At 35.6% G+C, this 16,984-nt stretch overlaps 1 protein-coding gene across 1 annotated transcript in view; it reads right to left on the bottom strand.

Annotated features, from left to right (window-relative positions):
- LOC124364237 (inactive dipeptidyl peptidase 10) overlaps positions 1–16,984 on the bottom strand; it is a 246,795-nt gene that overhangs the window by 81,605 nt on the left and 148,206 nt on the right. Inside the window, exons 3-4 of the mRNA XM_046819563.1 lie at positions 12,597–12,617; positions 5,164–5,475 (exon numbers count right to left, since the gene is read on the bottom strand). Coding sequence (XP_046675519.1) covers positions 5,164–5,475; positions 12,597–12,617 — 333 coding nt within the window. The remainder of the gene's footprint in view (positions 1–5,163; positions 5,476–12,596; positions 12,618–16,984) is intronic.

Raw genomic sequence — 16,984 nt, 5'->3', positions numbered from 1 at the left:
TGCTTAAAAATCAAATTTAAAAAACAACAGATAACAGTACAATTTTGGAAAACCCTAAACTTTTCTTAATATTGTAAAAGTAGTTGAACGGGGAAGGCTTCCGGCTATAAATGATGGCGAAAAACGAAAACCATCCCTCCAGGTAGTATCGATCAGTAAAATATACAATTCAAAAAGGCTGACCACTAATGTTCACTAAATATTACAAACTCACCTAACCATCTTGGAAAAGCAATGAAACAACACTGTATCCTCAGCTAGAGGACAATGGCCGCCACATTTGTTGCACAGAGAAAAGGAATGTAAAATTCCAAGTCGAACTCAAAACAACAAAATATAATAACGTAATTCTAACGCAATCAAAAACTTGGTAGGGCATACTTTACACATATTCTCCGTAATTTAAATACTGCATTGACTTTTAGAAGGTAAATACATTTTTTAGAAGGTTTCTATAAAAGGGAAAAAACACAATTAGATTACAAAATGGTTAATAACGACAAAACAAAAAAATAACGTCTTTATTTTGAAATGTACAACGCAGCAAAATTTTTCCAATCACAAAACGGAGGAAAAATAATTTAATAATGAGTTGCGCGTATAAGAAATGCACAACGTCAAAAACAATACTGAGAGCACAGAGGAAAAGCCGACAATCAAACTTCGGCATAAAGGTAGACACTGTCGCAAATCACGAAAAACAGGAAAAAGGACTGAAACACTTAAATTATCCTCATATGTTGGTAGCTCTATACCGACCTTTTAAATTCCATGTACTTTTCTCTCATAAATATTGGTATACCGATTAAAGCCTCCACCAATGTCTACCCCTCCTTAGCTTGTTACCTCCCCACCCAGAAACCCCGATTTCCTCAGTTGCCTGGATTGATGAACTATTTAGGATATAACCTACATTTTATTATTATGATTATACATATCATCAGTTATTGTGCAGTATATGGATTAAGACCGCCTAAAAATTCTTTCTGGAAATGAAAACATGCTATTTTAAGAAATTGATCAAAGTTGTTTTAGATCGTTTTAGCTAACGTGGCTAACATAATCATTGCGAAAAATAGATTCCTATTACTCTATTTTTAAAATTATTACTTGTGGAGGGGGGTTCTACCCCCCTCAGATCCCCCTTTAGTTACGCCACTGCACCTGCCAGCTTGGATTATTTTACTGTTTTACTCAGCACGTTCATTTCTTGATTTGATATTTTATATATGGGCTTAAATTTCCCTTTAAGATTCTGAGTTAGAAAAGAGAACATGTACACTTTTTTAAACAACGTCAATTGAAATACCGTACTTCAATATTATTAAACGATTAAGTATGTACACTAGACTTTCATGCGAAATCTAACAACAACTAGTGGGAAAATCACTAACAAACAGCAACATATTTAAACTACTAGGTTAGATACTCAATTCGTAAGAATGGGCCAATAATTCTGGAATGCCGGAGGTTATGTATGGAACCACTAGGTCATCCAATTACAACTGAGTGGTTTATAAATTACGACGTCATAATTAAAGTGTTTCCGGTGCGGAGCGTAATCTAACCTTAATAAAGAGTTTAGTTTACAGTCTGCCAGGCCAACTTCCTGCTGCATTGGCCCAAGGAATGGTTAATAATCCGTAACAAAAAACAAAATACACATTTTATGGAAAGAAAACTGACGGATACTTTTAATGATGGCGTATCAATTAGTGTCAATTTCCCAACGTTTCCTCCACTGGTAATGGAGTATTGGCCGTATCAATAGAGATGGCAAATCGCGTCACATGCTACACGGTGTAGAAAGTGATTTAGCCGCGATGCTGAGTCAACAGGCAGCGATATGGGATCTGTAGTCTCGTCTGGGATGATTGACCCCCCAACCCCCCACCCACCAAGCAAACATCCCCGGCCAGGTCATTAGCGGGGCAAACCCAACCAGCCTCCCCCCCACCCGAGGCGTCGACCTTTTCGCGAAACGGAATTCAATTTCGTCGATCTGTAATTGGGTTTTGAATTCGTAAACGCCATCGGATTTTGCTTAAACAAAATCGATTCTTGTTACTCGCTCGCCGTTTACCGGTACACCAAGTACTATGATGTAAAAGAAAACACATTCTATATTTTTAGGTTTTGGTATGTACTAATCCTTGATGGATTCAAAACGTAAATACAAAGCTTATGTTTTTGGAATTTTTATACAAATTTAAATTTGGCTAATGACACACATTTTTTTAAACCAATAAATTTGTTATATAAACTTAATTCAAGAACGTTCGCCGAGCGGTAAACCCTTCTAGAGATTAGAATCAGACTGAACGTTAAATGCGAGTTCTATAATTGGCTGAGCGTTACCAAAGCTATTAACTAATGTGTTTGAAAAGGTCGCATCCCTTCTTTTGACTCTACTGTACCACATCTAGAAAACAGGTTCAGCATAATGAATAGTTCACTTTGCCCTCTCTCCTTCGAACACACACCAGTGACTCGTCTGTTCTCACAACTAAAAGAGTTATCCTCGATGAGTTAGGGAAGAAATAAATCAGTATGTATGGAATTAAAAGGTCTTTATGAAATAAAACTTGTAATTTTGGACTCATAAAACTTTCAAAAGCCTAAGAGTGTTTAAATGACTTGATCTATACCTAAAGTTAAGTGTAATTTTAAATAACATAACCAATATTGATAAAGGTGTTTAGTATACTTTTATTTTTTTATTTTTGAGGTTAAGTTAAGAGGACGTTTTTGAGGCGAAGTTAGGACTATTGCTAACTTCGCCTCTAATAAATCCATTTTTAATTTAATTTAATTTAATTTTTCTTCAAATCGGATTTTAGGAAAATACTTAAATAAACAGAAAATTAAAGTAGACGGTAGAATGATTATTAGCAAACTACGAATACAAGCCAAATTTGAGCAAAATAGTCTTAATTTTCAAATTAGCAATTTAATTTAAATATTCATACTAAGCAGACTATACGTTTTTTTTTAAAGAAAAGGTCAATCTAAGTTGGAATAAGAGCATTTGGAAATAAAATTTTTCACAATATGAGTAAGTTATTGAACAAAACGGTACATTCTACTTCAAATTATATGTATAGTGAGAAGATTAAAATGGCATTAAGTGAACACAAGTCAAATCATATAATTCAATCTAACCGAGAAAGTATCCACTTTTAAAACTGATACAATTATTATTTTAGATTTTCTATTTATTTATTAGAAACAATTGAAAACATCACTGTACTGTTAGGTACAAGAGAACGTGCAGTTGTTAAAAAGCACGAGTGTGGATTTGAAGGAGTGTTCGGTCGGGCGTTTATTTGTGAACAGATACTCAAACTTGTACAACCGTTGTTGAATGAGAGAATTGCTGACTGAACTACTGTAGGCACGCAGGATAGACACGCGATCCTGCTCCTGCCCAGTCGAGGTGTTATTTGGGCCAAGGATTTTGTCCTTATTTTAATGTCATCATATTATTATTAGGGAGACTTGTGAAGGAGACATGATACCCCACAAGAGTGAAGGAGGTAAGGTCGGGTCTGACACTTCTGTGATGGCAGTAATTTTTATCAGCACTTTCAATCTTGCACTGTACTTACCCCCCTCCCCCTCCACCCTTATTCCTTTCGATAACATCGCCACGCTGGACAGTGGCCCTTGAGGACGGGCTGACTAAGGCTAAAAGCGGATCGGTTTCTAAAAAACTACTAAAAATTAATTAATTTAGATAAATATTTCAAAACGTAATTTTCTTGAATTAAACAATTAAAAAGTATAATTTTATTCAATAACAAATAAGCGAAGCACGTACGTATGTAGTGTAGGTTTAATAGAAATATGTTTCGCTTCTTCGATTAAAAAAAAATTATCAGTGGCAAAGTGAAATTAAATGAAAAATGTCTTTACTAGAGGCGAAGTTAGGACTATAAAGTCCTCTCTACCACTTAACCTCATATATACATTTATAACTAAACATAAATCCATTTATTTAAATAATATATAAATGAACCTTAGCTTAAAAACAAGCATCAATAATTAATGTAACTTTATACATATTTACACTAGTATTACAAGACAAACTCGCATTTATGCAGCTTGCATTCCATTGCCCCAAGTACCATACTCAAAGCCGCCAACCGCTATACCCCCTGAGCCCCTATCATCAAGGCCCTGACCTCCACCTCTAAGCGAGCGCGCCTATCGATGGCTCTGATGTTTACAGGTAGGCCTACACCATTAGACAATCGACAGGCAGAAACTGTAAACGACTTAACTAACGGTAGTTGTTCGATGAATTGGGATAGGAAGGTTTTGTTATATTCTATTTTGTTTTCAACCTTTGTTTTTGTACTTTGTTCAAATTTGAGGAGAATATTTGCAAGAGGATTATTTTTGGTTTGACTGTCAAAAAAGAAAAAAGAATGAGGTGTATTACATTCCTTAAGGTGACCTTGTAGTCCCTATACTATGCATGTTAAAATGTAATGTAAATGTATGTAATGTTTAGGTACCCTTATAACAAGAACTACTTGGTATACATACACATGTAAAACTTTGTACATTGCTTATTTGTATCTTTCTGAATAATGTTTACTTACCCGTAAGTAAATATAATGTTAAAATAAACACATTACATAAAAATAAAAAAACTATAAAATTTGAATTTCTCGCTTATAGATATTTATTTTTTTCTGACATTTTTAACAAAGTAAATATAGTTAACATTGTAGGGCACACAGATATAGATAACAGAAATAACTGACTCGTTTGCATTTTGCGTGTGGCCATAAAGACATTTTTTAAGTAAATTTACATTTGAAAGGTCCATAAAATATGTTTTATTTCCAGCAGATTGTTGAAGCATAAAGCATGAATAGACCAAGGTAACATTACATAGAGTAAAGGTGGAAGGCATAACTGACATTATTATTACTATATATATAACAATGGAATTGTTTCTGACACGATGTCTAAGTGAGATTTGAGAGGTAAGGAAAATCTAGGTCTGTAGTGTAAATACACATAAAATATTAAAGCGTTATATATCAAAAATGGTTGGAAATAAATGTAGAATAAACAAATATGTAAAACTAAATTTTTCAATTTTTGACTACAAGGTTCCCTTAATAAATAAATTTCTTTCTTTCTACTTACGAGGGTGTGGTTGGAGACGAGGGTGGTGACAAGGTCGGTGCGGGCGTCATACACACTGAGCCCCCCATCGTCCCCCTGGAACACGAAGTGCCTGTGGGACACCCAGGTCGGAGGAAGACGTGCAGGACACAGCTCTCCTTGCAGATACTCGTCCAGAGTCATGCGTCGACCTGACCAGTACAGAAGCTCGTCCACGTAGCCCAGCGTGTGTATGGCAGTCAGGATCCCGGCGATAACCAGCGAGATGACCATCAGAGATAACACCACACTCCACCAGTTCCGGCCCTCTGTGGCCCCAGGGTACACCAGGTCCTGGAAATCCGATCGCAATGTATTCAGGATACATTTTTGTTCTCCTAGGACAAGAAGCTTATTAATTGCACTTAGACCTTTCAGAACCTTAGCGCTGCTTCCGGAGTGAGAGGATATTCAGGATGGGTAAGGTTAGGGAGTAGGGGCCACCTCCTATCGAGATTCATGAGGAAGAATTAGGGCACTAATCTCAATCATGTCCCCCGGAAGAAGGGGAGGCCAGCTCTGAACCAGCCTCTCCAGTCAAAGTAGGCAGGGGTTGGCAGACCCTTGTTGAGGCTAGGAAGAACCTCTGAGGTTAGGGAACAAACCCCACCAAACTCCAAAAGTCATCTCCCGCAGTAGCCTAGACCTATCGAATTGCCCTTGAACCCCAGAATCTCGACATTTACGGTTATTGATGTGCCGCTGTTGGACATTCATAAGGTTGCCCAGATTTAAGGGACACATCGGTTTTTGCTGTGCCCAGTGGTAGATTAAACTGGAAGGTATAAACCAGCCAGAAGTGATCCCTGATGGGTTGGATACATACAACCAACATTATCTATTTAAACATCATAAAATCAGTCTTGGGTTCTAGGTCTATGAAGAATACCATATTACTGAAATATGCCTTAGGTCGTTTCATTTTATGGGGTTATGACCTCAGTCGTAAACACTGCAACGTCATGCTTATTTGCAAAGAAATGACCGGCCGTGACTTTCGGATGCGTATAGTTACAGGAAGCTGAACCTGAAGGTTGGAAAATCTCTTGGAAAATACATTTCCATAAAATCAAATGTCATAGCCAAATTATCTAATATGAGGACATTTGCAATAAAAAAGGACAGTTCAGCATTATACTGCAAGTTGAAAAAGTACATGCGTAATTTCTGGTTTTCTGTGGGAATCGGATGGATGATACTCTAGTTTTTGGAAACTCCATTCTCTGGTAGGTCATACTCAAAAATATCGATTGGTTGTCTGGAATGTTCAACCATGAAGACCGACCGACACTTTTGCTTGCAGTCCTGCAGCTCCCACATTGCCGGGATTTTCTAACTTCCGTATATAATTTGAAATTCACTTGCCAACGTAATAGACTGTCTCGGACTAGGCCTATATCCTGAGATTTATAATTGCGTAATGTTGGCATTAAAACTGTTATTACTTTTTGGTGGGTTAAGCGTGAAATATAATGCAATCTGTAGTTAATAGACATCCCAAGAAGTCAATTTGTGCAATGGGTGAAATTTTTCCACATTTTTAGACTCGTATGTCGGATATAACAGGTCGTCATGCATTAAGGCGTATTCACATACACCGGCATGACCAGAGCTGGACGTTGCCACTCTCTGAATAGTCCTGTAGAGTTTGCTTGTGTGAAGTGAGGATGTGTCCTAGAGTTAACCTGCGATATCTCGCCTTGCTTATTTATTTGAGGAGGACCGAAGACATAGTAGAGTTCATAACCCCGTTTTTATAAATTAAGAGGCAAAATATATTTGGTGATTGTTTTCAGTATGATTTGTTATTATGCTTTATTTCACAAATTCGATTCCGTAAGTTCAACGTCATATTTAAATTTCGCCATGGCTACTCACTGCAGAGACACCAACACTACCCACTGTGAAGGAGAAAAAGTCCCCTATGCCGCCGCGCTATATGGTACCTGAACCATTTCTTGTTTTGCCAGTGTATGTGTAAACACCCTTTGAACAACTACCATAACTCAAATCCAGATCTATTTCATTAAAGTACATTCATAAATAATAAGTTACACTCTAAAGTAGGTTGAAACCTCAAACTAGACTTCTATACATGCTAATGTCATCTTGCTAGTCAAATGCTTAATTTAATTATAATTAACTTTTAATGGGAGGACCCAAAATAAAAGTGGGGGTCATACTAAAAGAAACTAACAAATTACGAATATAATGCAAGACTAGGCAAGCACACACTACAGTTATGTTGCAGCCTACGTTATAACACTGATTATGCAATCCATGACATGCTGCTGCAATCATCAATATCTTCCCACTGGATTTTATTGACTATACACAACACACGCTACTTTAAGTAACAACTCATCTGGAAAATATACTTTTGGATTTTTGGATTGTGGCTTATTTTAATCCGCTAGTAGTATCATCGCCTTAGATCACAGTCGTGTGATATAAAATGTTGATGAAATATTCGTGATTCCCCGAACTGTTCAAGTATTATGTTGGGGTTACTGTTGGAATTATTAAATATTGTTGATTGATACTTGTGATTAAATTTTCAAGTAATCTCCTGCTTGAAACGTTTGCTGCCATGTTCCGAACACTTTTTATGCCCCTCGAGCAATACAAGGACCACATAAATCTTATGCCCTCCACCCCCATCACCCTTCCTTGAAACGGGGTGGGTAAACACCAGTAGTGTTTGTAATTTCTGTTTCTGGATTTTCAAATTTGAGTGAAAAAGACATTAAGGATAACTCATTCAGAGTATTAACACAAAGATTTATTACATGCATCAAATAGAAGCTATTGATTCATATTATGCATAATGCCATCCTTCAAATAATGAATTTATCAAGTTGGTTGAGGATATATTAACGTAATACCTAGGCACTGGATAGTACCGAATGGTATATGTTATAGTTGAAAACTGTATTCACTTTTTGATTTTTTCTTAGCTACTATTTTTTATTGTTTTCACGTAAATGTAATAGAAGAGAAAAATGTTTTGTTGTATTGCAGATGATAACATCACGTCTATCTACATGGGATGAAAGAAATAAACTGTTTGGGAAATATTAGTATATTTTGAATATAGTTTTGAAACTATCTGCAAAATAATTAACTAATTAGTAACTAGAATATAACTGAAAATTACCTTTTTGTTTATGAAGAAAAACAGGCTTTTTCCGGACAATTGCCTCGTTCAGTGATACAAAAATTATCACTACGTAACACTACGTTTTGAGATCTGCAATCTGATCTCTTCTTCAGGTAAATAACTAACCTAACACAATATTAAAACTAGGTTAAACAAATAATACCAGAGCTTTGTGTCAAACGTGTCAGGAATCACAATCACACCATGTTGTGTGTCAACTTCACTAACTCTAAAACATGCACTTAATAAAGTTGACACACAACATGGTGGTTGTGATGTCTGATTTACGCGTGTCACTGCGCTCTGGTATGATTTGTTTATTTTAACCTAGTTTGTAATTATGTGTTAGATTAGTTATTTACCTGAAGAAGAAATCAGATTGCAGATCTCGAATCGAAGTGTTACTGACGTTTTTTATCACTGAACGATGGCAAATTTCCGGACAAATGCTGTTTTCTTCAGATTCCTTCCATCGGCAAAAACCAACTTCAAACTTTTTGTTTAGTGAAAAATTGTAAGTAAGAAAAAAATAAAATAGTACATTTGTACTTTCCCATTATATGTTTGAACTTGGAGCCTATGTATAATTTTAAGAGGACTAATTTACAAATACCGATAATTAACGCATTGATAAAACGCCATTATTATTGCGCTACACTTTTGAAAATTCCAGATGTTATTAGACTGAACATATAAACAAACCTGTTGGTTCAAACTGCAAACATTTGATTCGAAGGGGAAGAGAGAATCGTTCAACATCATCGCTATGAATATCGTTACCGTTCTGGTCATATCACTGTTGCACATTGCAGCAACAGGCCCCCGGTGAATATTCGCTATTATCTCAGAACTTAGGAACTGTTATCGCATACCCCCCCTCCATCCCTTAGCACTCATGACACTTACATTGCAGTTTGAAAGCTGCCACTAGTTTCTTTGCAAATGGTTTCTTTGTTCTGTTCTGGGCTTGAGACGAAAAGAGTATCGAACAAAGCTTCTTACAAAACAATTGTTGGCTGAGCGTTAGCGAAGCTCATTACTCGAGGGCTGGATAAATATTTTTTTAGCTAAAAGTTTGCACCAAGCTTCATTTCTATATTGGCAACATTGAGTTCGATGTCACTCCATGGGATTTGGCTGAGCGTTAGCGAAGCCTATTGCTCAAGGGCTGAATAAATTTAATTCCTTAGATATAATTTTGCACCAAGCTTCATTTCTATATTGGCAACATTGTGTTCAATGTAATTCCAAGGGATTTGGCTGAGCGTTGGCGAAGCTCATTACTCGAGGGCTGGATAAATTTAATTTCTTAGCTAAAATTTTGCACCAAGCTTTATTTCAATATTGGCAACATCGAGTTTAATGTCACTCAATGAGATTTGGCTGAGCGTAAGCGAACATCTTAACAGTGCCGTTATGTATAAGCACAGCTGTAACGAAAAATGTCACAAAATAATTTAACTCCTACTCAAACGGAGTAAGTTCATGTGTCACATTGACATGTAACTCAAATTTAGTCGTACTTTCTGTAAGATATCCCGAGAAAGGATTCTTCTTTCGACGTTTTTTTATGAAACTTCAATTCTACATAGAAGAGAATTAGTTCTACGACCGTGCTTGTCCATGCATTGGATTTTTCAGAACGCCATTAAGGGTTGCACAATTTCTGTTTTATCTGCCTGTGGGATGTAAAGGATTATTTTCTGTATAACTGCATGTATGTCTGTGTGGCACACAGAACATCTAAAAAATGAAATAGGCTCTAGATATTGTATGTATCCTCCACGAAAGTGTGATGAATATAATAGTATTCCATGTATTCATAGAAAAAAAACAAGAAAAGCGTTGCAGCCCATATTAACAGCCATGAGCCTGTTCAATACGTGTACTTTATTCAGCCAATTATGTTTGGACGATTATTAACTACTTTGATTATGTGATTAGAGTGCTTTTAATATTTCAGTTTGGACGTTATTAGAACCTTTACTAAGAACAGCTTACAATATAAAGCAACGTCTTGTGAGTTCAGTTGTAGGGGAGCATCAGTTGGAGTCTACCAAACTGTATTCTTTATTTCGTTTTGGGACACTCTAAAATGAAATCTACTGTATACTAACCCGATTCGTGGTCCATTATACAACTAAACTGGCTAATCGGTTCATAAGCCAAGGCCGGTTCCAAACAGATTTTAAATTTTTTATCAATCATACCGTATATGAGACATGTAAACAAATTTTGGAATATGGTACTTATTTTTTGCGTTTTACAGGACCTTTTAGTAGTTATTGCACTATAAAGCTTAGACAAATTAATAGAAATAAAACTTGATACAAAACGTGCTGCTCCTCAATTTTTAAAATAAAAAAAACTTTTATTTACATGGATACTTCGACATTATTTTGGGGTTTTTGAAGGAATCTTTGGATTATTTATAACACGTAGATGTTTAATTGAACAAAAATTAGTTTTTTCAGTAGGCTCTAATGCCTGCTAATCTATTTTAGTAACAAGTATACATCAGTTTTTTAATTTTACGTCTGGCATTCATTGGGTTTGAGTATTTTAAGTTTTAGAGGTCTTTTTGGTTTATGGTTTATAATTTAGTTTATTGTTATGTTTAGCTGAATAAAACTAATATTATCTCATCTCATTATTCAAAAACACATTTTTCGTTCCGAAATTTAAATTCTTAAAATCGTTATCTTGTCTACACATAACGCAGCTATTGGTGAGAAGGGTTGATTCACATAATCTTGTCTTTCTTAAAATTCCGGTTATCTGACTTCTGTCTATATTTCAGTGCGGTAAATTTTGATATAAATGTCTTGGAGACTTGAAACTTGGTGCATAGGTTGCTCTTTGATCACCAAATAACTTATTGATTTGGAGCTATAAAGGTGTCACTAAAGGTATACTCAACTTTTTATAAATACGCTTTTAGACTAATTATGATACAATTAATAATTACTATGTCTAGCATAATTATTTTATTACAATAATGTACAATAATGGGACTAGCAGCATATTTAGTAAACTCTTGAATTGCTTATATATATATATATATATATATATATATATATATATATATATATATATATATATATATATATATACTTGTGGTCGTATAATATTTATTTTATTTTCAACAGCAAACAGAAATAAACATTTGAGGGTTATAATCTACGAATAACAACAAAGCTGCGTTTACACGAGGTTATATTAAATGGGTTCGTAAATTCCAAATCGCAGTCAAATTCAATTTCCATTTCAATTTGATTCACATTGAACAATAGTTTTGGCACGTGTTGGGTTGACCGAGTTATTCGGTGTTTCACATGATGACGAATCTAAAAGTACAATTATTATTGTTTTCATTCCTTGTCTACAAAACCTCAAGGCATACTTGATTTCATAACCTTTTCCCAGAAGCAAATATCCTAAACTTGCAATTAATTAAATTTGTCCCCTTAAGATAAAACAGAACCTTCCGTAACTCTTATTCAAGATGCAATATCACATTCAAATAATCACATCTAACTTCAGGCAAACACTAAATCCCATATAATACAATCTACAATCGTGCATCTATTGAGGTTATACTTACCTGGCACTCACAATGTAAAACTGTAGCCTGAATTGTCAATTTTTACACTATTCATTAACATTTCAGGTTTAATTAAATATAACATTTTATGATGAAGCCACTCAGAATCTAGAAACTTCTAAAAGTCATTACTAGTTTATTCCATAATATTTTATTGCGTAAGAAAACTACTCTACGAAACATGATTTTTTATATATTTAATTAGTTTGCTTGCTCTATTGGCTACGTTAGTGGCGAATAAATAAATACATTTCTTACGACTGGATTATCTATTTCTCGTGATTTGAACTATAAAAACTGTGCGCCATCCAACAAAGTAATCTACACAGGCAAGGTAGTTTATGCATTCATTCTTAAAAAATAGACACTAGAATAAAAACCGTACGCATACATAATGATGTACATTTTAAATTCCATAACCATGACAAGAAACACCTGAAAAGAAACATCCAGAAAAACTGCAGGACATTCAAATATGTTTTAAGGCTATAAAATCTAAAAAAAGTGATGCAATGGTTTGTTTTAATGGAGAAGGTGAACTCATAAAAAACACATCACCACTAGAGAAAACTATTTAGTTCTCATCAAAAATGTCCGTTCAAGAAGAAAGTGAAAAATCAGACATGCCAAGTCGCCTTGATTATAACATACCTCATCCGTCTCCGCGCCTGGCTATATATAGAACATAGACATTATACATACTGTGTAAATTACTACAGCCTAGACATGGAACCTAGATCTAGATAAAAAGCGATTTTCACTATTATACGCTTACACACTTTGGAGCTGTACACAACACTGTAAGCAGTTTTAAACAAAGAAGCAGTAATGTTAATGACAACATATCATTATTGTTATTGTTGTTATTTATAAAGTATATTTAAGTATTATTGTTATTTATTAGTATTAATGTTAAACTTAGAGTTCTAGAATCTATATATATATTTTGTTGTTGTTATACTGTTTTGATACTGTTATTACAGTGTGTTACTAATCTTTGTTCTTTTTGTTGCTTTGTTATTATTTATTTTTATATACAACGTAGTCTTTCAAAATTTCATTCAGTTTACCTACATTGTTAGTTGTCGTAAGTACTATTTTAATTATTTTATTGTAGGTTGTTGGTGTTATGATATCTATAGTATTTATTTTATTTTTCGTTACTTGTTGTTGCATTGTTACTTTTTTGTTTTTGTTTTGAAAGTGTTATTTTTATAACATATTCATCAGCTTTGTATGTGACTATACGCCACTGTTAACTATTTATTTACATCGTATTATTTGCCATCTAAATTTCACATTATTGTAAAATGGTCTGGAATAAATAAATAAATTGTAATATAATCCTTTTGTTTTAGACTACTTAAATGTGTATATTTTCATCTTAAAATAGTTCTGTATTAGTCTTAAGTATTATATTAATTACGTCCTAAAGTATTGAGTATTAATATGTCTATTAAGGATTTTGTAGCGTTAAGGATCCAGTTGTTTTGAAATGTATGCTGAATCAATATTGTATTTATATTCTAAATATAGTGTACATCGTTTAAGCCTAAATGTACTTTTTTGTAAACAGATATTCTACTTTATAAGAAATGTAGCTTAGCAATTAAAACAATTTTTTAAATGTTAACCTCAAGTAATTACTAAATATACCATCCATAACTTAGTCGGCATTCTATAAAGAAATAATTGAAACAATAATATAACAGATGTACTTGTAGACTCTGAAGGGAATATTTTAGACAAATATTAGTTTGTAGTGATATATAATATATACAAAAGGTTCTCTCTTGCTGAAATATTCCATTAAAATATGAAGATTACGACGGCGCGGCGGTGGTATTCAGCCAACACTCAATTGATTAATGTTAATGTCTTCTTTACCATAATCGAAAAACAAAGCGAGGGTTCATGCTTATGCAGTACATTGTGGTGTACTTAAGAAGATTGTATTTTTCTATAATTTTACAGTTTGCAAAAATGCGGGTACAAGTGAACTATGTGGTGCATTTTTGTTAAACTTTGTTATGTATAAGCGCTAATTTTAATTCAAATGTAGTTTTCACACCTTTTGATACAAAAGTGTGGCTTTAGTAAATTTCTTTCAATAAAACATGTCTAAATCTTTAAATTAAGGCTCAGATTTCTAAAACTTAAAAATATTAAACAATTGGTATATAAAATGTACACGTTCAAAATATTAATCTCAAATGCGTAGGTTTCATAGTTATTTCGATAAAAAGAAAAGTTCCTTATTTTCTAAATATAGAGAAACATTTATTTAAGACTACTATGTCCTTGATTTGGTATCAACTTGTCAAATAACTTCGATTCCCATTCACAAAGTGTTATGTACCATACTATGCTGCCAATAATCTTTGATCTAACTTTAAGAAACAATTGACAAACAATAATCAACGGATATTCAAACTTCAGGATATTTTTCTTCGGAAAACAAAGATAAATGAACCAGAGTATCTCGTTTATGCTCTAACCGATTGTTTCAATATTGTTTACACAATTATTTATAAACAACGTGAGTTACATCATTGTAATTTCCCCTAATAGCGTAATAAATAAAGATCTATGGATAATTTGAAAAGGTGACAGGTTTTGGCACATTTTTGTAAAATTAATGATGGTACATGTCACAAAACTTGTCATCCCACGTGAAGTTTGTATGGCAAATGAAAAAATAACTTTCTATATTGCAACGTTTGACACACAAATTGCCCAACGATTATCGGTAGTTCACTACTATAAACACAAATCGGTGGCCACAGCAGCGGCATGGCGTGGTGCTGAATTGTAACTGACAAATTGCCCAACAATTATCGGTTGTTCACTACTATAAACACAAATCAGTGGCCACGGCAGCGGCATGGCGCGGTGCTGAATTGTAACTGACAAATTGCCCAACGATTATCGGCTGTTCACAACTTTAAACAAAAATTAGTGGCCACGGCAGCGGCATGGCGTGGTGCTGAATTGTAACTGACAAAGTGCCCAACAATTATCGGTTGTTCACTACTATAAACACAAATCAGTGGCCATGGCAGCGGCATGGCGCGGTGCTGAATTGTAACTGACAAATTGCCCAACGATTATCGGCTGTTCACAACTTTAAACATAAATTAGTGGCCACGGCAGCGGCAAGGCGCGGTGCTGAATTGTAACTGACAAATTGCCCAACAATTATCGGTTGTTCACTACTATAAACACAATTTAGTGACCACGGCAGCGGCATGGCGTGGTGCTGAATTGTAACTGACAAATTGCCCAACAATTATCGGTTGTTCACTACTATAAACACAAATCAGTGGCCACGGCAGTGGCATGGCGCGGTGCTGAATTGTAACTGACAAATTACCCAACAATTATCGGCTGTTCACTACTATAAACACAAATCAGAGGCCACGGCAGCGGCATGGCATGGCACGGTGCTGAATTGTAACTGACAAATTGCCCAACAATTATCGGCTGTTCACTACTATAAACACAAATCAGTGGCTACGGCAGAGGCATGGCACGGTGCTGAATTGTAACTGACAAATTGCCCAACAATTATCGGTTGTTCACTACTATAAACACAAATCAGTGGCCACGGCAGCGGCATGGCGTGGTGCTGAATTGTAACTGACAAATTGCCCAACAATTATCAGCTGTTCACTACTATAAACACAAATCAGTGGCTACGGCAGAGGCATGGCACGGTGCTGAATTGTAACTGACAAATTGCCCAACAATTATCGGTTGTTCACTACTATAAACACAAATTAGTGACCACGGCAGCGGCATGGCGTGGTGCTGAATTGTAACTGACAAATTGCCCAACAATTATCGGCTGTTCACTACTATAAACACAAATCAGTGGCCACGGCAGCGGCATGACGTGGTGCTGAATTGTAACTGACAAATTGCCCAACAATTATCGGCTGTTCACTACTATAAACACAAATCAGTGGCCACGGCAGCGGCATGGCGCGGTGCTGAATTGTAACTGACAAATTGCCCAACAATTATCGGCTGTTCACTACTATAAACACAAATCAGTGGCCACGGCAGCGGCATGGCGTGGTGCTGAATTGTAACTGACAAATTGCCCAACAATTATCGGTTGTTCACTACTATAAACACAAATCAGTGGCCACGGCAGTGGCATGGCGCGGTGCTGAATTGTAACTGACAAATTGCCCAACAATTATCGGCTGTTCACTACTATAAACACAAATCAGTGGCCACGGCAGCGGCATGGCACGGTGCTGAATTGTAACTGACAAATTGCCCAACAATTATCGGCTGTTCACTACTATAAACACAAATCAGTGGCTACGGCAGAGGCATGGCACGGTGCTGAATTGTAACTGACAAATTGCACAACAATTATCGGTTGTTCACTACTATAAACAAAAATTAGTGACCACGGCAGAGGCATGGCGTGGTGCTGAATTGTAACTGACAAATTGCCCAACAATTATCGGTTGTTCACTACTATAAACACAAATCAGTGGCCATGGCAGCGGCATGGCGCGGTGCTGAATTGTAACTGACAAATTGCCCAACGATTATCGGCTGTTCACAACTTTAAACATAAAATTAGTGGCCACGGCAGCGGCAAGGCGCGGTGCTGAATTGTAACTGACAAATTGCCCAACAATTATCGGTTGTTCACTACTATAAACACAAATTAGTGACCACGGCAGCGGCATGGCGTGGTGCTGAATTGTAACTGACAAATTGCCCAACAATTATCGGTTGTTCACTACTATAAACACAAATCAGTGGCCACGGCAGTGGCATGGCGCGGTGCTGAATTGTAACTGACAAATTGCCCAACAATTATCGGCTGTTCACTACTATAAACACAAATCAGAGGCCACGGCAGCGGCATGGCACGGTGCTGAATTGTAACTGACAAATTGCCCAACAATTATCGGCTGTTCACTACTATAAACACAAATCAGTGGCTACGGCAGAGGCATGGCACGGTGCTGAATTGTAACTGACAAATTGCCCAACAATTATCGGTTGTTCAC

Source organism: Homalodisca vitripennis, chromosome 6, assembly GCF_021130785.1.
Source record: "Homalodisca vitripennis isolate AUS2020 chromosome 6, UT_GWSS_2.1, whole genome shotgun sequence".
In the NCBI taxonomy this organism is placed as follows: Eukaryota; Metazoa; Arthropoda; class Insecta; order Hemiptera; family Cicadellidae; genus Homalodisca; species Homalodisca vitripennis.
Note: the sequence above shows the minus strand (reverse complement) of the source record. Positions and strands in the feature narration are given on the sequence as shown.